A 22,420-nucleotide genomic window follows, 5' to 3' on the forward strand; every position below is an offset into this window, starting at 1 on the left:
GTCAGTTGGATCGAAAAAGCAACTGAATGTTTCCTTACTCGTGTATTGATGTTGTACTGATTTCATTGGATTAGAACCAAGATGGCCTTTTAAAAAAAAAAATGGCCTACTTTCTGACCTGCAGGGGAATTGAAAACAGGGAATGCTTTCGTTATTTTGACCCCGGAGCACGCACTTATTCAAACAGTTTTTGCAATTAACTGGGATGACGGTGTCTCGGGGAAATCATGTGTGCGTGTGTGCCCCACTCGCCTGCTTTTTGCATTTGCCCTTTAGTGCAGTATTGTGGCTGCGTGCACATCTGTGCTCTCCTGTTTGCTTTATTAATTAACCGTCAGTGGAGGTGTTCAGCCAGAGAATCCACCCGGGTACGTTTTTGACTTCTTAGTGCAAATTAAATTACTGAGCGTGGAGCTCGCAGAGACAGCTGGTGAACGCCGCGTGTAGCTGAAGGCGTGCTGAGCACATGGTGCCCATTATACTACAACAGTCAGATCAGCTACTGTGAAATGCTACACTTGTCAGTCGTTCGTTCAACAGAGTGTTGAATATTTTACTGTGCTCAGCATCTCAGGGCAATGGTATTATAACTTCTAACTCGAGGCCCAGTGCAGCAGAATGTCATCAAATTGCTCTGCGACTTTGTTGTAATGCGCTGATTTTTTTTTAGCGTGTGTCCCGGCAGTGAGGCTTTTGTGTGCGCATAATGGAATCAGGGTTTGAAAGTGTTGCCAGGCATCAGTTTAATAAAGATGCACACGTCACCAGGGCACCACCACCTCCTCGTCCTCCCTAATCTTGTTTGGTGCTCTTTTGAATTAGATTACCTTGACACCCACTCTCTCTCTCTCTCTCACAAATACACACACAACCACAGATGGCAAATGTACAGTGTATAAAAAAAAATAAAAGTTCAAATTTTTAATCTTTCACTCTATTTTCTTGCGCATGTTAAAATCCAATTAGCCTCCGCGCGCTTGTTCCTGTCACTCTTATCTGTCCCGGTCCCTCTGTAGACTCACACAGGATTTATTAAAAATTTAAGCGCTCCTCTTTTAGGGGGATAATATATTGGAAACCCTGCAGCATCAACATGAAGCTGTTTAATAATTCATGTGTGTAGCCTGGCGAAGACACAATATGGACTGTAGCACTTCAGCTTTGTGGTGCTGTGACATTTTAAAGAATGCGGCCACACAATAAATATTTTCTGGAGTTGCTGTACGATTGATATCGGAGTTGATCAAGGTTAGGTCCATTTGAATTGTTTGGCGTTGACACTGTCAAGTTTTCCATTCTCGTATGCTGCATATGCAGTTTACAATGATAAGTGTTTGTGGTATGATAGTGTTAGATTAATCACACAAAAAAGCCCAATACTTTTACTGGCACGACACTGGTTTAGATGCCTTTTTTTTTGTTTTTTCTAGGATTAGTACACTCAAATCTTACATGTGGCGGAGACCCTTGCTGGTAGTTTGGTTTTATTAGATATCAGACAAGAATGTTGAATATTTACTGCTGCCACTCCAATACAATGGAAGTAAATGGAATTATGTTGCTAATTTAAATCATTATATAATGTTTTTGTGAAACTTGGCAGTAAAACAGAAGACGTGTCCCGTATTTTGTATTACCTTCATGTTGTTAGACTGAAAAGACTGAAAGCCTTTGTGCTGTTTTCCAGCTGACCCTGACCTCTGACCTGGATGAATTTCTTCCCTCATGGATCAATAGAGCATTAAGGAACCACTCTTGTGTGGTGGTGACCCTGCTGGTTTAGACCAGGATACATCTGACATTTACTTTTTGAATTGCTCAGTATTGTTTAAAGGCACAACTTTCACGGAAGACTCTTAATCCTCACACGCTTCTCATCCGGAACGGTCAAAAGCAATGAACCATGTCGACTGTCCGCCATGCGCCTAAGCAGTCACATTTGATAACATCAACTGAGCTCTCTGGTTTTGAGGCAGCTCCCACAGTGCGATAGACGATTAGTTAATAATTCAGAGTTGTTGGAAGCGTTGCACGGGGATGGTGTTCTCTGCTGTTCGCCTTCACAGCTGCATGGGGCCTGCCAGTGACAGATGGCTCAGCCCATGTGGAGGATCTGGTGCCAGTATAGCCCAGCAGAGGGAATAGTGTGTGTGTCTCTTTCTCTTTATTTCTTCCTCTATGTGCTCTTTGTGTTCATACTCTTTTTCTGTCTCATTGTTTTTCCTGCTTATAATACATACTGAAAATGAGACAAAGGAATTTTTCAGTTCTATGTCTACTCATCTGCTGGCTGTGCATGGTCGTCTTTATCACAGCGACGTCGGCGTTTCGAAGAATGCTTTGAAAGGCTGCGGATTAATGGATCGTGTTTCGGTTTATCGTCCCATTACGTTCAACACAGAATGTGGTCTGTTGCACAGTTTAGTAAGTCATTCCTCTCCTGATGCTCCACTGCAGGGTGTCCAGGTGTTGTCGAGAGATATTTTAAGTTCTCCGCATGGCCGCAGTCCCCCCCCCCCCCGCCCACAGTAGTCAGCTAGAGGACAGCTTGGTGCTACCTGTTGGAAATCACAGCAACAGCAGGACACTGCAGCCGTCATGTGCAGTTTATCAGAGTCCAGCTGATACTGGCTTTGTGGTATCAGGTGGTGGTTTTTCAGAGATCCATACTGTTTCCCCCTATAGAAACCTTCCTATCCAGTAAGAGATGGTGACAGATCAGAGTAAGATGTAGTGGTGAATGTAAGGATCGCTCACGGATGGTTTCGTACACAAAATAAATGATCAGACCATGTGTTCGTTCTCTCAGTAGAGTTGGCGTTTTTATCTTCTCCTTATCTTCCGATGCACATATGGTTTTCAACTTTTCTTATCACACAAGTGCAATAAAAAACATATTGCAGAGCTCCGACAGAGAGACATTTTAAGCACTCCAACAAAAAAATAAATTCATCTGAAAAATTCTGGGTGATCTTTATATCACACATAATCTGTGCAAAGTCTGACTCTATATCCTCGGCAATGTCTGCCCAGCTGTGATGCTTCTCTGCCAGCTCTCATGCTGTCTGTCTCAGCATTGTAAACAGTCTGCTCAACAAACTAGGGAAGAAGGCCTTGATTTGAAAAGACAGACAGACTCTGACAGACTTTTAAATGAATATTTTAAGGGTTGTGACACATTTCTGTCAAGGTGATCGAAACGAAACTTGAACCCACTTTCAAAACAACTTCTAATTTGATCTCATGAGTGGAGTGTTATGACTATTTAAGTGGATGATGTGACATTTATCTGACATTTGCAAGCATCAATCCACAAGAAAAATATATTTCTTCCCTACAAAGCCAAACTGTGATAACTGCATATTTATTACAAATGTAGCTACAACCAAAATCTGACTTGTCGACATTTATTTATCCATCTAACAATTTTTTTATGGATGACAAATTTATAAATCCAAAGTAAGAAGCATATTAAATGTGAAGTTACAACCAAACAAAGCTAAAAAATAAAAGATCAGCCAAAAGAGCCAAATCCCTGAAGCTAACTAGAGATAGTCACACCTAGACGGCAGCCCCAACTGTTATAAATACATCAAATTTGGTGAACAAACAGTTATCCCACATAAGTAAGACAGAAACTAAAGTCAGTCATGGGGAATATAAACAGCTGAATTAGTCCTGCTAAAAGTTAACTAGTCTAAGGTGAGGCAAAAATGGGAGAAGGAATCTGGAGGATTGGTTGACTATGTGTCTGTGCAATCTTCTGCAAGTTCAGGTCTTTGGAGAGAGTTCTGTAAGTGGAACGTGATCAGATATTTGTATACTGGCAGGTGTGATGGGAAGAGGTCTATGTTGGAGGAAATGTGGTGAACAGCTGGCAGATCATTTCCCTGTATTTTGGGGCTGCCCAGCCATTCAGTCATATTGGCAGGAGGTAACACAAACATTTATTTGGGCAACATTGCAGCTCATTTATTAGCACAAGACGAATACCCACTAAAGATATTATTAGCTGCCAGCAAAAAAGCTGTATCAGGAAAATGGTTACAGGCCAAACCTCCACTTACTGCATTAGGAACAACCATTTCCTAGGTGAAAGTCCCACGCTTGTTTGACCCGACCGGTGCCTAACCTCCTCCTTTGCTGCCGTTACAATTGCTAAGCCCAATGGAGGTTGACGCCTAACAAGAAACGCAAATACGGGTCGTAATGAGCTGCCTTCGCATTCGATCCATATGTTTGTTTTTCTGAGGACATGCTGAAGCTGGAAGAACAAATTGTTGGAACTGTGTTTTTCCCTTGATGATATTCCCTGAAGTTTTTCCAAAGGCTTACATCAGTAATTTTATTGTTGTAAAATAATAAGCCCCCAAAAGTGCATAGAATAAAGGGAGTAAATCCTAACCATCTGTTACAGTTTACACAGTCAGCTTAGAAACATTAAACCCTTTTTTCTCTGCTTAAGCTTTTCAGGAATTACTCCCCTCTGCCTTTTTAGGACAGAATAGTTGTACAGAAGATTTTTCTGGACTACAATTTTTTCTAATTCCCTTGTCTAGTCATATCAGAGCATTTTTATGATTTCCTGTGTCCTGTCTTTCTGTCCAACCAGAGCTGCCAGAGAATTGGACGGACACCAAGGAGACTCTGCTGGAGGGGATGGTGTTCAACGTGAAGTACCTGGGAATGACTCTGGTGGGCCAGCCCAAGGGAGAGGACATGGCCTCGGCTGCCATTCGCAGAATTGTTGCCACAGTGAGTCACCGGTCCCGTTCTGACTCACACGACCCTGTGATAGAAATTAAATTGACTCTGACATTTTATGATCACTGCCTGTCTCGTCCTGCCTACCGCACCTGGATTTCATTGTAAGCACTGACTACTGTTTGTACTGATGTTCACAAACAATGTTACATAAAATTCTCTCAGCAAGGTCAGCATCTTCAACAGCAGCATCACATTTCAAGAGTGACATTGTGAAGATTTCAATCACAGCGATGCTTTTTATAGAAGTTCTCCTGAGGATTTGTGAAATTACAGCCTCAAACTGCAGTGCACATTATGAATGACTTAAAGGGGAATTTAGCTTTTTATCCATCATTCGTTATTCCGATGACCCAGGACAATATTTTGCCATTTAAATTGCTGCACCATATCTACAGTATAATACAACTTTGGGTACCACTACAGACGATAACGTGGGGACAGAATTTGGAGATAAAACGTCATTTTTGTCTGTAATTCAGACTCAGCAAATGTATTCTCATTGCCAGAAAACTACTGTGGACTCTTTCATAATCAGCCACTTCATTATTCATGCATGAACTTTCAAATTAGTGCGCAGGACAAACAGTCCATTCAAGAAAAAAAGGTTCAGATCAAAATGTTCTTTTTTAAATATGCATCTGCACACTGAAATTACTTTCAAATACAGTATGTGACCTTCACTGCCACTAGTTATCGCATTAGAGCACCAGCATCACAGAGCAGAACAAATGAGTGCATCTTTCACCCAATAAAGTTTGAAAAAAAAAGAAGGAAGTTCAGATTAAACTGTAAAATTAGGCAGTGCAAGATTCTGTTGCTGCATAGCGTATTTCTCACCTCCAGCTATAATCTGAGAAAGTTTGTAACCAGGCCACTATGTTGACATGAGGAGGGCAGAGAAAGACTCACAAGCACTAACATGCATGCACGGCCAGCCCAACTAGGCTACCTCAACAAAGAACAGAGAAGGTCTGCTTACAATACACACAGAGCAAGTGTGACACCATTCTCTGGTCAGAGTCTGGTCCAGCCATGACTCCACTATATCTTTTTTATCGCAAATAGTTGTTTGCTGCTGAAATACTGTTGAAAATGTAAAAGTCTGTACCAACAGAAGCTCCTCTCTCCCACAGAAAACACTGCTCCTATAACACCTCGTCAGTAATCTCGCCTTAAATTTCATGACTTTGTGACATCACATTATATCACCATGTCACACATTTGCATAATCTATGCCTAGTTTGGCACGTAATAATTGATTTAACACAGCTGCTCTGTTGATGTTAGCGGTGCTGGGTCAGGCATGTGTGAGCTGACCAATCAGAGCAGACTTGGTATTCAGGAGGGGGGGCCTTAAAGAGACAGGAGGTAAAACGAAAGAGCGTTTCAGACAGAGGGGGAATACAGTGCTGCAGTACTGGACAGTATGAGAAAACTGATTTTTTTGAGCACTAAAGCATGTAAACCTGTTCTAATAGTAACCCAAAATAAAACAATGAACCTGAAAATGAGCATAATATGGCTTCTTTAAAGTTAGCATGCAGTACAAACAGTCCATTCTTGGGAAAAAGTTGAGATTTAAATGTTCTGTGAAATATTCAGCTACCCATTTACTTGTAAACTGACTAATCTTTTCTTTCCCCTTCAACATTGTGCAATTCTCCTGGCATGTAGTTATAGCTGGGCCATGTTTATATCAAGGTCCCTGCATGGAAACACAGCTGCTAATCCAGGATTATCAAGGCTTGCACATGTGCAGCAGTCGAATCATTGATATGATGTTTACCTAACAACACTGAGCCATACAGGGGATTTCTGAGCACGGTTTTCTACATCAGTTCAGAATCCTGTCAGTTCTCACAAGACTGTTTTGAAATAGACTGTTGCATTTAAACCAGGCAGACGCACAAAACCCCATTATCGGTCTGTTTTTTATGCACACAAACTTATACATTTCCTCCTCATTTCATGCACACCTTTTCACCAACAATAAAGTAGCCTAATCTGTTGGAGGGGCTTTCTCTGCAGAAAGAAAAGCCTGGCACAGGCAGCCTAATCATAAACCTTCTACTCCTCAATTAGAGACTGAACCGAACCTAATGGCAGGATTAAGATTCAATTGATTTACGCCAGGACAGAAAAAACTGAAACTCAGTTGTCTCTGTCTGTTCCCTTGGAAACCAATCAACCTGAATGGGATTACTGAATACATTTGTGACATTTCCATTCGCTACATGCGTCAGTCAGGCATGATAAGACGAGACTGAAGGCCCAAACGTATAGAGAAAGGCTGAACTTGGCGTATCTCACGCTGACAGATTGGTTTTTGCCTTGTGGCACGACAAGAGTAACATGACAGAAGAAAATGTGGCTGTTAGCACTTCCTAACATGAATGAGCTGCCACAGTCAGCCAAAGCACACGTTCCCTCCCTATTATAATGCCAGTTTCCAACATTGTAAGTGCTGTGGGTTTAAGGAGAATGAGCCGTTCACCGTCTCCAGGGCATTTAGGCTCCTAGAGCACGCCACGGCACCGTTCCTGTTGTCCTTCAGAAGACCTTGTTTTTGTTTAACAGTAAAAGCTTCTTTTCATCCTCAGCTCCTTCCCTGTTCGATTTTATTTTACCGCCTGTTAAAATGAAAGAATCTCTAATACAGGGTGAATGTAGAGATGTGCAGTAAATGATGAAATTCTTCCCTTTAATTTCCATTCCTCTTGCCCTCTGTATTCCCTCACAGTCGCTCAACTGATTCTTAACCTGATATCATTTGGGTGTGAAGCAAAAAGTGCTCTCATTTGCTAGCTAATTGCATGGTAAGGAGGTCATTGTCATTGTCAACAGGCACTCTCACAGACCGCAAGCTCAGCACTATGGCCGTATTTTCTGAAACTCCAGATGGAGCAGAGCGGCAGGGTGAGTCGCTGGCTGCCAGCCCGACCTCGAGTACTCACTCTGGGCTCCACATTGCAGCTTTCCTCCCCCCGTTCTGTCGCCTTTTATAAATTCCCCACATTTCTGGGACAACTCATGCAGGGTGCTTAATTTTGCTCGGCAGCTACTGTCGCATTTGAGGGCTCTCTGCGTTTAATCAGAAGTACGATCATCCTGCTCTGTCTATACCGACTGCAAGATTCCCTGTCTGATTTTTTTTTATGTGCATATATGTGTTTTTCTATTTCATATACAGGCCAGAGCCAGTGCTAAGAAGTTCAGGAAGGTAACGCTGACAGTCTCACCCAAAGGCATCATCATCACAGACACAGAGACTACAGACCTCATAGAAAATGTCTCCATATACAGGTAAATAAAAAGGAGTGAGTTCAAATAGATTTTTAAGAGGCAAATGCACAGAGGTTGGTCTGACTGAAGCAAGCTCTCCAGCAGAGTCCATGTTTGACTTTACTAGGCTTCCCTTTCACTGCAGGCATTTTTCAGCCATGCTAGCTGCATGGCTCCTTGGATGTCAGACTGTTCATCTGTTCATCTGTCTGTCTGTACGTCAGCCGGTCCACCCATTAGCTCAAGACTCAACTATTGGATAGATTGACATTCATTGTCTGATAGATCCCCTGACTTCTACTCTACTCTCTATTTTCTCTTTTCTACTGTCAGGATGAATAGAAATCACCTTGGTGTTTTTTTTAGTCATAATTAGTACTATTAAATACTTAAGTTAAGAGGACAAGTTCACCCAAAAATGACAATTCAATCATTATCTTCTCAATCATAGGTGAATTGAAAGTTGGAGTTTTGCAGTCCACAAAACAAAACAAGCCCTGGGATCCCAAACTGATGTCAAAACACGTAGTTTACACCCTCGATGTACGGTCGAGCTTGAGCACCCACTTCAGACGTGATGTGCGCTAACACTTTTAGCGTTAAAAAACAACTGGGAAGGCTCTAGCATTAAAAAGGGTGTAAATAACGTCTTTTCAAATTAGTTTGGTAGCTTGGGGTGTCTGGAGTCTTGGATTACACCGGGCAAGCTGTATTGAGCCATTTTAAAACAAGTCCCCATTTTCTGCAGTTGTTTAGGTGAACGCTGCAACGCTGTTTTGCTGTGTCCAGAAATGTTTTGTGGGTGAACTTGATTTTGATTGAAAAACACTTAATTACTATCAAACTATACAGAGAAACCTGAAGAGTGGCAGAGTCAGACAAGCACTCCAGGAGAGTGCACATGTACACTTCAAGGTTCAATTTAGATTACTGTCAGTGTGGAGCCTTTTACCGTTCAATGGAAAGCTGTGCTTTTAAATGTTACAAGAGGCAATTACCTCACTAAGGACTATCGGCTTTGTGCAAATGATTGAAAACATCGTGCAAAGCATTAAGAAATGTTTCTTTAAATATTCATACGGTTAGCTCAAGGAGTGAACGGCTGACTTTATGAGAATGGTTGAGCAATATCACATGATAATCACTTAAAATGGGTTTATTGAATGGATGAACTAAATCATCACTAATCCATTTATTTCTTCTCATTAAACGGTTAATCACCTGTGCCTAACAATGATGGTAATTCTTCAAGTTGAGTCCTAAAAACAAAGAAGCAGCCTTATCTGATACAGGAAGACACTGATATCCTCTATGTAGGTCACTTTCCCCCCTGTCCATTGCTAAGGCTTCTTCTGGCGGATTGAACCGAGCAGTTCTCGGCTCCGAGCTGTTGTGTGTTTCATGTTTGATCAATTCGCTCGGAAACCAATAATGGGAGGGCAGGAGAGGGGTCGCTGGGGGGATGTCTGTTACTGTGCCTCTGTGTCAATGAAAGCTAACCTTTTTCAGCACCATGCTAGGTTTCATTCTATCCTGAATCATTGAAAAGTGTGTGTGCTTGTGTGTGTGCGCTTGTGATATGTTTGGCTGACTTCCTCTCTCTGGATGGCATCCTGTAGTAGACTGGGCCTTGTTACATTGAGGATTACAGTGTAAACATCATATAGTTGGACTATGATTACAGAACGGGCTGTGATAAAGACTGTGTGTGTGAGAATACATGTGGTTGGTGTTCATGTGTGTGTACGTGCACACACACAGGTCCGCATCCCATTCTGATCCACCTTATCAGCGGTAACAGACCACAGGCCAGGGGAATCAGCCCCCGTCTTTGATCTCCTTCCCTTCTCTCCTTATCTCCCCCTCCTCTCCTTCCCACTCTCCTTTCTGCTGTCTAGATAGGAATTTTTCTTTTCTGCTCATATTAACATAAACAGGACTCTGAACGCAGGCGTACCCACGACTAATTGACCACTTTGAAACTTGCGCTGCCGCTCTCGGCCAATACTCCCGAGTAATGATACAGGAGAGATTGAGGGGCCACATGCAGAGCTTGGGTTGGCTGAGGATTGATTTATCCCCTTTATGAGACCCCACCCCCCACCGCCACCTCCTTACAGCCCCTTTCCCCTCTTGCCCCTCCTTTCTTGTGTCTTATTTTAGTTGCACATAATCCATTTATTGGCCAGGAAAGGAAGCGAAGGGTGAAAAGAAAAACTGGAGGATAAGAGAATGGATCAAATCACAGTGTTTATTGTGCATAACAAATGAGGAAGAAAAGAGTTAGATGCACAAGGTGTATGTGCACATACTGTGGGCACACATGGATGGGCATTTACTGTAAGTATGCACCTCATACAGCGAGTGTGTATGTAAATGTTTGTGTTTTTAGAGTTAATTGTGTATTCACACTTACTGGAAGTGGGGCTGTTTCCCTCAGGGGAAGCTTAGTGGGGGATAGAAAAAAACAGACAGGAAGACGTTGTGCATCGCATTGGAAATAAGATCCTCACGGCCATGACCCTCCCACCTCCTCCACCCACACACATACCCACATCCACCCACCCACCCACCCACACAAAAACAATGGCATTTACGTTTTCACAGTTTAACAACCTGATATTGAATTCAGCAGCCTTGACAGCACACTTCACAGAGCATCTGACTTGCAGCATCAGACACTCAGATTTTATTATCACAGACTTGATCTTCAAAAACCAAGTCTGCCTTGTAGTGCTGCTGTAGGTCTAACTGCTGGCACTGTAGGGATTAGACCAAGGACTTAACCACACAGGAGGTTAGATTGGATTCTGCAACAGTGGTTTAACCTTTTTGAGTTGAATTATTCAACATGGTGATATCGCTGCAGTTCTGGTCTCGACTGGTCTTGTAATAAATTCCAGAGTCGTCTTAGTCTGAGATCGAGATGAGACCAAGTAAACATGCAGTCGATTCTGAGATGTAACCGAGGCGAGTACTACAAACGGGATCAAAATATGAAATAAGGCAATATTTTGCACATGAAAATATGAGCCTAGATGTACATATGTTGATATGATGATACAAAATGCATTTGCCAAGAGTTGTCTTTTAACGGTGACCAGGAAAACTCAATTTAAAGTTGAAGGACAGGAAGGCTCTGGAGGAGGTGAAAAAACCACCCAGTGCATCATTGGCATCAGTGATATCGGTGAGGGGAGGGTGAGGTGTCTGCACAGAGCCCAAAGGATACGAAAAGACGATACCCACCCTGCTGCCATCAGACTACAGAGCAGCTTCTTTCCTCAGGTTGTGAGGTTTACCATAAAATGAAAACCGCCCATTTTTCCAAAACAACAAAAGTTCGATAAAAACAAAAGCCACTGCTCTGAAGCCCTGGTTTTATCAAAATTACACCCCTCCCTATTTTCTATCCCTTATTATTATATTGCCTAGTTAGGGTGAGGGTACGTCATTTGGTTTAAAAGTGTGGAAAGTGTGTATTTTCAGAACAATGGGTCTTCAGAGCACTGGATGTTTGTTTATTTTGGGATAATGGGCTGGTCCAGTTGGGTATTCTTGGGATTTTGGAATAATGGGCCTTCGGAACAACGGCACGGCACCCATAAAGGGACTACAACTTACATTTGTTTGTAATCCTGCGTTGCAGAGTGACAAATTAACCTTGAGCCTTGAAGTAACCAGACATTCGGGTTGGCTAAAGCCCCACGTGATATCTAATCTCTTGGAATGGAAATTTTCAACACCAGAGCTTAGCATGAAGCAGGGGTGAAAAGAAGTTCTGGCATATATGAGTCAAGCTAGCTGTTTTCCTCCTGCTCTCATTCTTTATGCAGAGCTAAGTTGACCATCTCCTGGCACTAGCTCCATAGTTCATGCACAAACATGAGGATGGTATTGATTGTGTATCGTACGTTATTGGGTTTACTTCTAAAAAACTGAAATTGAATCTTAAAAACACAGACGGTGATACTTGCAACTCCCAGTGAGCGACTCATTGGATGGTGTTCAGCCTCCGTCTGGACTGGTCTCACTGATTCATATTCTGACAGAAGCTCTCAGACACCGACCAGCATATCAATCAGCAAAAAACATGCAGGTCGGAAAAAGGAGAGCTGGAACTATGACTGACACTCCACCTGGTAATGATGCATTTGCTCTAACATACTAATAGATTTGTGAGACATGCATGATTCCTGAACAGCGGGGATGAACAGGAATGTGCCGGTGTTTGTTTTGACTTTTCTTTTTCAACCATTTCGCCCGTGTGTTTTGATGACTGCTTCCCCTGCAGCAAAAGCATAAGTGCTGTTTTTCATTATTGCACATGTGTCGGGTAAAAAGTTGAACGGAAGTAGTTCATTGTTGCGTTAAAGAGTGTACCTGCTTTATTGAGAGTATGCAGAGAATTTGAGGCTTTGAAGTGTGAAGTTCTATCCAGGCTTTGTTCAGTAAATATTTAAATATTTCCATTGATATTCCCGCTCTGCCTCACAAACACCGGTGCTCTGCACAGTGAGGAGATCAAAGGCTTGCCGTCCGCAGAGCCCCTTTGGAGATATGATGCAGACTGACAGCTCAGCTTCTGTTGTTCAAGCTTAGTGAAAACTCTGCGATGCTGTCAATTATTTATTTATCTTTCTCCGTTGTTGTTTCAAGCTGAAGGCTTATTTTCTGAATATGATCCATTGTGTGGCGGTAATTCAATGATCTTTTTGTCTTTATATAATGAGTGAAATCTGCATGCAGGGGAATCTTAAGAGACCTTTGCAGATGCACATATTCATCACACTCCATGTGCAAAGCGGAGAAGGAGCGTGTTGGTCTTTGCCAAATAGATGGAATCTTAAATGTGTATTCACTCCAGTGAGATGCCTTTGTTTAGACATTCACATTATTGTCACATGGATGCCTTGTTATAATGGCTATAACAGCTGTCTGTGTTACACATATTGTATAGTAGATTCTTGTATGTGTCACAATCCACCATCGTCATATGATTTTGTACACAGTTCAGTGTTAAGATTACACTCGTGTAGACTCTTGCTGGTACTTATTAAGAGATATAGGCGAGTTGAGCTGTTTGTGCTACGCTCTGACCTATTTGCTCATTTTGCTTATGCTTGCAGCCGAACGTTCTGAGAAACCAAACGACATGTTGTGGACGACGAACAGCACTTCTTGTTAGAATTCATTCGTAAAACTCTCTTCTCTAAGAACTTCTGGGTATCTCTCTTCTGCACTGTGCGATAAGAGAGAGGAGTTTGCTGATTTCCAGAGACTGGATGTGTTTGCAGACTTTATCTTCATGCCGCAGTATTTATCTGTCGATGGTGACTTAGAACCTTTGTGGGACATTTATTTCAACTTTGTGGAACATGCTCAGAGTGGGACTTTTTCAAAAAATAACTTTCATTCTCTTACTTCTGTTTTATATTGTCTTTTATTACTCTGAAGCGTTGGTTCCTTAAAGGGTAACTCCACCAATTTTCAACATTAAAGTGTGTTTACAGGTCTTGGGGAGTACTACTGCACATGTGAAAAAAGGAGTATAAATCTGTCACGGCTCCAGAGGAAGCTGCGTGTAATCGGATAAATTGCCTCCGGTGATGCCGGCGTCTAGTTGCATTGTGGGTAATGTAGGTGCCAGTTTTTTAAAAAAAACAGAACAAATGTCACTGTCTTTCATTTGATAAAGATAAATTGTGTCACAACATACCAAAATGCAATAATTACCATTCCCATTGAAATTGCGACTCATATTGCAAACAAACACTCAAAATAAATGGGACACGATCATGTTCAGCCCCTGTCTTACTCATTATATAGTGTATAATATTACTTTATAGTCATTGATTTATGCAGTTATTCATTTTATAGGAAAACAAATTGAAATTTAGAGAGCACACACACAGCAAGAGTCTGTTGAGGCTTAAACAACACAAGTTCAAATAGGAAATAAGTGGAGTTGAGGTTGCGTGAAATATTGGAGCTGAGAAAAAGTAGATAATGAGTAAATAAGATGATAATTAAATGTATATTGAGCATATTGAGTACTTTGGTTACATCAGGCTTGTTTTCCAAACTTAAATAGGTCAACTCTTTCAACTTTTTCTCTGCTCATATTTCCGCAATTAGGGTCCAAATATAAGTTAGAGCACAGGGGGGAAGAGGGGGAATATATAGAGCTGGGTGTCCTGGGCATTGCAATGTGGGTCACGCATCAGCGGTGCAAGGCAGCAAACAATCTGAGAGAGAGGCGTGAAGGCTGGTGATTTTATGCTTGTTGTTTTGATCGGATAAATTACATCATTTTAGGGCCCCTCTTGAAGTGCAGATGAGTGGCTGCCAGCTGCAGATCCCTTTTGTGTACAAGTTCGTGTAATGATGGCAGATTTTTACAGAGCTCTGCACGCCACTGACTGCAGTCCTGTGGTGTCTTTACTCACTGATGGTGACGACATGCACGCAGAGACCCCGAGTATCTAAGTCTTATTGAGATGCAATGACTTGATGTCTTCTAGTCAGAGAAAAACAAAAACTTCTGTTGAGATCTATACCTGGAGTGATGAGAATAAAAGCACCCAATCTTGTCCTTGTGCTGCTGATATTAAAGGTTGTTTCTTTAATTATAGCGACAAAGGTCGAGTGCATCACTCACTGTGTCTCATTTACACATCTATTTAAAGCAACAAACAAGGCGCGTGCTACTGGTTCAGGTAACAACATCAGATGGACACACAGGGTGACTCGAGATCAATACAGCCTCTAATAGCCTGCATAAAATCCGGCAAACCGAAGCCATCAGGTCTGTGTGCGTCGCTTCAGTGAACCCATGCGGGCCATTGCGGGGGAGCGAAATGGCTCGGTGGACTTCGTCTAGATTGGTTTTAGATAACCATTGAAAAATAACGGGCCATGGCTGTCGGTGGGTTTGCAGACATTGGGCTTTCTGGAACAGATATTAGATCCGGGAGAGATTGGGCATGACTGTCGGGAATGAGGTCTCGAGTGCAATGTAGTCACAGCGGAGATAAATTTCGTAATCCGAGGCTTTCCATTTCCCACTGACAGTAGAAATTCAGATATTTCAACACAAGTCGCACTTGTATTATGTAACCGCCAGGGAGGTCACTTTGGAAATGAACAGTTTCTATATCTCATTTCCTGCAGCTTCACATGCCTTTCTATATTCATTCATGTCCTCAAGAGATAACGAACACAAAACTCTTACCTGAACACACCGAATTCAGCATAAAATGTGCACTTATTATGCTGGTGTGTTGGTGTAAAGGTTGTCCCTGTAACTTCATTAACATAACACTCAACTAAAAACCTTGAATCCAAAATATTATATCAGCATTATTTCAGTTGATTTTGCATCAAAATCATACTTTATTGTAAAATATGAAGCACTGAAGAGCTCAGTCACAGATTCAAGCATCACTCATGGATGTCACCACCGCTCATCTGTCTCCTGTTCCACTGTTCCCAGCTGTGGGACTTAAAATCAGCATAATATTCATAACCATTGCTCTCATCCTGCTATGATTGGACTGCTTATGCATATGCAAAAGGTTGGGCGCTAAAGCAAAGTTGTGGCCTATATTGACATGTACGCAGTGTCTCTTACTTTGATGTATGTGTTTTTTGCTAATGCGCGGTACATGCCGTCCTTTTGTTCTGCATGTGAGTCCTGTGATTAAAAAAGGATGTCTGCCCGTGGTTCCTGTCTGCTGTAATTGCTCATTTATCATCGTAAGTGCACTTATGTCAGGTGGATGGATAGTGTTGGGAAATTAGGATAATGGTTGTTGGTATTTTTTTTCTTCTCTTCCAGAATCTCGTACTGCACAGCAGATAAAACTCAGGATAAGGTCTTCGCATACGTCTCTCAAAGTCAGTTCAACGAGACCTTGGAGTGCCACGCGTTTCTCTGCCAAAAGAAGAAGATTGTAAGCGTGCAACTCTTGTGATTTCTTTGTGTATATCTGTATGTATCTCTATTTATCTAAATGTATGGAATATATGCTGTTGGAGTTTCTTTGTGGAAGGAGTCAATGTGATGAACTGCACTTTAGGCAGCAAGTAGCATGAATGTAGATGGTGTGTGGCTCCATCTTGTGGCAGTTCACCTGACAGCTCACTAGTGCAGCATTTCCCAGTTTAGTTTTTCTCTGGGGATCCACTTTTTTCTTTTTTGACAAACAATCACGACCCACCTCACAATAGGCCTTGTAATTGTGTGAGGAGCAAATTTCCGTAACAATTTTTACCGCCTTTTCCCCCATTCCCTCTATATGATCCTAGAGAGATAAACGAGCAATATCAAAGAGATCATTTGATAAGTCACAACTTTGTTTTATGAACATGTTAGTAGGCTCATTGTCTGTATTTCTTCTCATTAAAACAATACACATTTTAGATACTTTTAATAATAATTAGACAAATGATGTGCATTTAAGAGGAGCTAACAGGCTCTAGCTTTCCTCTACTCATCGGTAAAATGAACTCTCACCCGTAAAACGGACGGTTGTTTGGATAACATCAGCTGTAGTCTGGTCTCTAGCTGGGTCTTTCTTTTTTTACTAGCCAGGCATTCGTTTTCGAGAACCACACTGCAGTGAGGGGTTGCTGTCCATTTTCTGTGGCAGAAACCTTGAAGTGTAGTAGATATATTCCAGTGTGCTCCCTGATGTTGCTCAAAGGGGTACTGCAGATATAAATTTTCAATTATTTTCTCCTTGTTTGGCAACCCAAAGTGTAGAGAGACCCAGTCTCTGGGAGTGACTGCAGTAGTGCGTACTGTTTACTGTTAATCCTACCTAAATTGATAAAATTAGATACAGAAATAGTCTATAGTTTATGGAATACATTTTGACATTCATACTGTAAATCCAATTATTGCAATAGATGGTTAAATCGAAGACTAAAGATGGGAAAACATCACCGGATGTCCTGTATCCATTATGCTCACTATGATTTCATTGTTTTTTTTTTTAATAATTCATTTTCATTGATTTTCCATTCCCGGGAAAGTAGATACACACAAAAGGAAAAGACAAAAACACATGTTGGGTCTGGATTGCCCGTCTCCACATAACCAGTGTGACATATTCAGTGGTTCATTTTCTTATCTTGTCGTTGACATGTAAACATCGTCAATTTCTCTGGACATTTGTTCCTCTTAAGTTCTTATCTTTAAGTTAACTGTTCCATATCATATATTTCAGCCACGATTTCCAGCCATTCATCGTGTGTTGGTGGTTCAGCCTTATACCATCTCTCTGTAATGGCCTTTCTGCTGGCTGCCAACAAGATTTTCAACAACTATCTGTTTTCTTTTCACACAGTAGTGCTACAGACAACTATCTGCCTTTAATTTTGGGTGTAATAAAGAATCTTATCATTGTTTATTTCTCATTCATGTGTTATTCCTCCCTTCTTCTTGTCTCTCCAGGCTCAGGCTGTGACATTAACGGTAGCCCAGGCCTTTAAAGTGGCCCTCGATCTTTGGGAGATTGCTCAGGAAGGTGAGTTAACTGAACAAAGGGAGGGCGTCATCGTGACAGTTCAGTGAAAGGCTTTAATCCATTAAATCTGTGACTAATGTGACAGGGAATTCATTTGGCTTTCAACCCAAGTTGGGAGGAGAGTTAATGAATATGTTTAATAACCAAAAGGAAGAGAAAGAAAATGACCTCCACAGTCTCCAATGTGCTGTCTGCATTTAAAACTGCCACTAAACTTGAATTACTGACAACCAAAGGTTCAAATGGATGTTATAATTTTCTTCAGGTTTGGTTTTTAAGGGCGTTTTTTTTTTTTTTCTTTCTGCAGGGAAAAGCAAGAAGGCGAGGACCTGCTGTTCTTGTGCGGCGAGCAACGGGCAGACGGACACGCCAAATGCTCCGTGTGTCCCAGCGGGTGAGTTCATCTGATTTTTGTCCTCATCCACGAGGTGTCTCTGCTCATCAGATTGAGTTGAACTGCAGTGACAAGAGATGTGATTTTATAACTAAAAGGCTGCTCAATTCAACCACAAGCCTATTTGCTTTCTTGCAGAGCTTTATACGAGAAGATTGAAACCACTCTCTTCTTTGTCTATGAAATATAAAGCTAGGATAGGATTATCTTACTTTACACAAAGATTAGAAATGGAGGAACAGCTAGCCTGACTGAGGTAAAAAAAATCCATCTACCAGCAGCTGTAGAGCTCGATAATTATGTTATGTCTGGTTCGTTAAATCCACACAAAAAACAATGTGTAAGAGCTCCAGGTTTTACACGGCAGGAGGTTACAATGCCTGGCTGAGAAATAGTCGGGCACGTAAGCCGTACACCCACAGTGTGTTGTTTCTACGCTTCAGTCTGTATTTACTTTATAAACATGAGAGCGGTGACAATCTTCTCATCTAATTTTCTGATACGCATTTTTTCCAAAATGCCAGACTACTCCCTCACACTCTTAATTAAGAAATGAGTTTCCCATTGTACACCTCTGTAAAAAATAGTCTCTAAAAGAAGACAGCATGTTTCTCACTGGAAGTTTTTTGCTGGATTCACAAGTCACTATAGTATATATAATACACTTAATAGCTTTTATTACATTCTTTCAAAGTCTTGAGTCGGTGATTCGAGTTTTGGTTTAATCAGCTTCACAACCGGATGCATTTCCAATCCTTCACTTTGAGCCACTCACTGAAACTCTAAATGCACCTCGACCCGATCATCAAATCGTCTGTAACAGAGCCTGACAAAATGTTCGCACAATTCATTCTGCAGCCACAAAGTGTGAGATAGTGTGAGCTGTCCAACCTTGAAGCGAGGGGTTTCTTCCTCGCTAGGTTCTGTGGAAAAACTATTCACCACCTTCCTGGAGTTTTTACATCATATAAAATCTGTGGCACTGACCATATCATTACAGCTGACAGCTGATTATCCACACTGAGCTCAGCGGGAGGTATGCTTCTTGTGATAATGGACATTTTCCACCATTTATTTTTGTGATTGGTGCAGTTTTAAGGCACAAAATTAGCTTCACATGTTGATCTCTCCCTTAGCTGTGGAAACATTCAGGTTTGTTTTTATTGCAGCCCTGCGTTGCTCAGAAACCCGTCAGTAATTAAGGATGTTTTTTTAATGAACTGGACCTTTTGATTTTGCTCAGTTAGTTATTACTCTGAGGCTTTAATATTCATCAGCAGGTTTTTGTCGCTGTGCAAGTTGATGTTACAACTGGCTTGGAAGATTTCTTGTGCTGTAATTCTTGGAGGATGAGGATAAAGATTATATAAACTCCACACACTCTATAAATCTGGAGAGAAAGAAATTCTCTGTCTCTTACAAGATTACAATGATCTGATTAGTACTTTAAAAATGACAGCTGTAGTCACTGAAATGAGACAGCAATTAGATGCAGATTTAGAGGAATGCTTGCATCCTTGTGGGACCGAATTCTTCCAGACTTGAGGGTTCATAATCCTCAGAAACCCAGCAGTTTCCAGTGGACATGATTAAGTAAATGCTATTGTAGTCAGTCACATAATGACTTTAATATGACCTTCTAACATGCACCCACAATGGCACTTGTAGTTTCATAGTTAGACACCGGCACCCTCTCACAAACAGATTTAAATGATGTCAGTCACAGCTCTCATATTCAGATGGAAAATCACCTAATTAAACGCTACTCATTAGCCATTCGGGGGAGCAGTGGATTTAAGTACTTTCCAGTGGCCGTGACATTTATAGGTCAAAATGTTTTCCCCACCTCGGGGTGTCAGAGGGGGCTGCAAAGTGAGACTTAATCAGCCATTCAGTTTGTAGTTAGTTAAGAGCCGGCTTTTCCTGCTTCTTTCAATTAAAATTGGCTCTGCTTGCAGCGACAGCGGCCCGAGGACAGAGAGAAAATTTGATGTGAAAGCCTCCATGACCTCGGGAGCAGCTCTGTAGCACTGAGAGACGTATGAAAGTTTGACGGAGATGATTTAAATTCTGCCTGTTGCGGAGGAAGCTGCGAGTGCCACGGGCTGGAGTTGATGTGCTGCAGAGTTAAAGAGACAAAAAAGCTGACTCGATTCCCCCCCCCGCCCCCTCACCTCCTGTCTCCTCCATGTTTACCTCTCTCCCCTCTTTCACTCCACCCCTCCGTCGACGTCTCGCCCACACCTCACCATCTCCCTCAGATCCAGAGGCACACAAGCCTGTTGGGATAGAGGAGAAGCTCCGGAGGCCCTTCTTCTCTACTTCGCTCAGCTCGCCCTCACCCCGGAGTAACCCGACTCGAAGGCGGCCGATCAAACACGACTCTTGGGTATGTCGCACCATCTGCCTCCAGAATGATGATTGGGAAAATATTATGGTTTGATCAGTTTAATGGTCTGTGATAGCATTTATTTTTGAATGGATGCATCAGTTAGAGCTGAATTGAAAGAAAATTAGTCGGCAACTATTTTTAAGTAAATTTTCAAGCAAAAATGTCAAACATCTGCTTGTTCCAGCTTCTTAAAGGACCAGTGCGTAGGATTTCAAGGGATTTAGGGGCAGAAATGGAATATAATACTCATAATTGTGTTGTTATTAGTGTTCAACAATCTGAAAATAAGAATTGTTGTGTTTTTGTTACTTTGGAATGAGCTTTTAATATCTGCAGAGTGAGCAAGTCCTCTTCCACAGAGTCTTCCACTCATTTTTTGGTCGAATGCTGAGAAGGATAGTGAAATAAAATGGAGTACATGATAAAATAAACTCTTGTTAGAAGATGTTCCTAGACATTAGGTTAAGCACTAAACTGTGTGCTCAGTTTCCATCAGTAGTTGTCCTCTCATTTTAAAGGTGAGTGCACTGATAGTAATGTAGCTGTAATCGGAGCAGTTGCATGCAGATATTGTAAATCATTTCACAGCGGCTCATCAGTCCCCATCCTGGTATTCACTTGCAGATTCTTAACACTAGGTGACACCATATTCATTAGAATATCTCAACAACAGACTGATCTCAAATTCCTCTGAGTTCGTTCTTGCATATTTTGTCCGATAGGATTTATCTCTCTGCTGGGAGAAGTGATGTTTTAATGGAATCAGATTTTCATCTTCTTTAATACTCTCCTCTCTTACTTTTGAGTAGTTTATAATCCTTTCATGCTTGCTTTTTATCAGGTTAAATTTTATATGAATTTCAGTGTAAAATGGACAGAATGGTATTTATTTTATATTTATTAGCAGGTCATGAAGTAAAACAAAGCTATTGCAGGTAAAGGGGAGCAGAAATCTTAGTCCTTGTCCATATGTTTCCAGACTTCATGTAATATAGCCACATAAATAGTGCCTTTATTTTTATACATTCACAGTGACTGGAAATATGCATTGTGCTGTGTTTCATTCTTTAGCTCATTAATTAATTTCTGTGTCTTTCGGATAAAATAAGTCATGACAGACCGCTGACTCAGTGAAGAGGCACATGAGTATGAAAGAAGCGGCATGACTGTAATGTGAAGTCATGTCTGTGTGTATTGATTCGTATTGTTTCTGTCCCAACAGGACGTGGAGGATGGACTTGATGATGCATTCTCAAGGTAACCTTTGCATATGACTACAAGTCTGCTGCTGAACACTGGATGTATACGCTTTAATTTATGAAGGGAGATGGGATTGTTCTGAAATGTCGCCTCCGGAAAAAACAAATTTATGAAACCAGTTTGATGCTGACGCCAGCTCCAAACGGAGACGGATCACCTTTTGAATACTGTCAGGCAATTTCTCGAGGATGACAGCTGCACTGAGGGTGACAGTCAGCTGTCAGTCACCTTTCAGACTCTTTAAGATAAGAAAACCTTCATATGACAGTTTGACTGACACAGATTTTTACTGAAATTCACACACACAGACAGACACAGGCAGGGAGATGCAATAGGCTCCTTTTTTCAGGTAACTCCATGCAAAGCGATGACGCTACATCCATGCTAATGACCTGGTGTATGAGAACAAGTGTCTCAAGGTTACAGATTCAGGTCATATTGGTTGTTTGGTAACTATATTGAGTGTTCAAGAATTGGTGAGGTTGTGAATCTCTGATCTCATATTAAACAAGAGCTGAATGGAGTGAGACTGATAAGTGTTAGAGCCGAGCAGCTGTCGGCTCTAATTAAAGCAAAAACAAAGGGCATTTCAAGTGGTTGGATGTGACTTGATCCACTACCTCGTACACAGCCAGTTGTGTGATGTTGAAGTACTTTTTGTAGTTTTTGAGCCTTGGGTTCTCTCAGCTGAAAAGTGATTATATTGTGAATGGGGATTATGCTTTGGCTGAATGTCTAATTAGTCTGCATTTACGGTGAGACAGTGAGTGTTTTTAACCGCCAGCCATTGGA

The 22,420-nt window shown here is 41.5% G+C and overlaps 1 protein-coding gene across 1 annotated transcript in view; it reads left to right on the forward strand.

The window, feature by feature from the left end:
• Window positions 1-22,420, forward strand: part of LOC141018321 (low density lipoprotein receptor adapter protein 1) — a 47,356-nt gene that overhangs the window by 18,665 nt on the left and 6,271 nt on the right. Inside the window, exons 2-9 of the mRNA XM_073493254.1 lie at window positions 4,613-4,755; window positions 7,958-8,070; window positions 15,890-16,004; window positions 17,510-17,582; window positions 17,890-17,976; window positions 19,088-19,114; window positions 20,238-20,365; window positions 21,591-21,625. Coding sequence (XP_073349355.1) covers window positions 4,613-4,755; window positions 7,958-8,070; window positions 15,890-16,004; window positions 17,510-17,582; window positions 17,890-17,976; window positions 19,088-19,114; window positions 20,238-20,365; window positions 21,591-21,625 — 721 coding nt within the window. The remainder of the gene's footprint in view (window positions 1-4,612; window positions 4,756-7,957; window positions 8,071-15,889; window positions 16,005-17,509; window positions 17,583-17,889; window positions 17,977-19,087; window positions 19,115-20,237; window positions 20,366-21,590; window positions 21,626-22,420) is intronic.

The sequence above is a fragment of the Pagrus major genome, chromosome 22, assembly GCF_040436345.1.
Source record: "Pagrus major chromosome 22, Pma_NU_1.0".
NCBI lineage: Eukaryota > Metazoa > Chordata > Actinopteri > Spariformes > Sparidae > Pagrus > Pagrus major.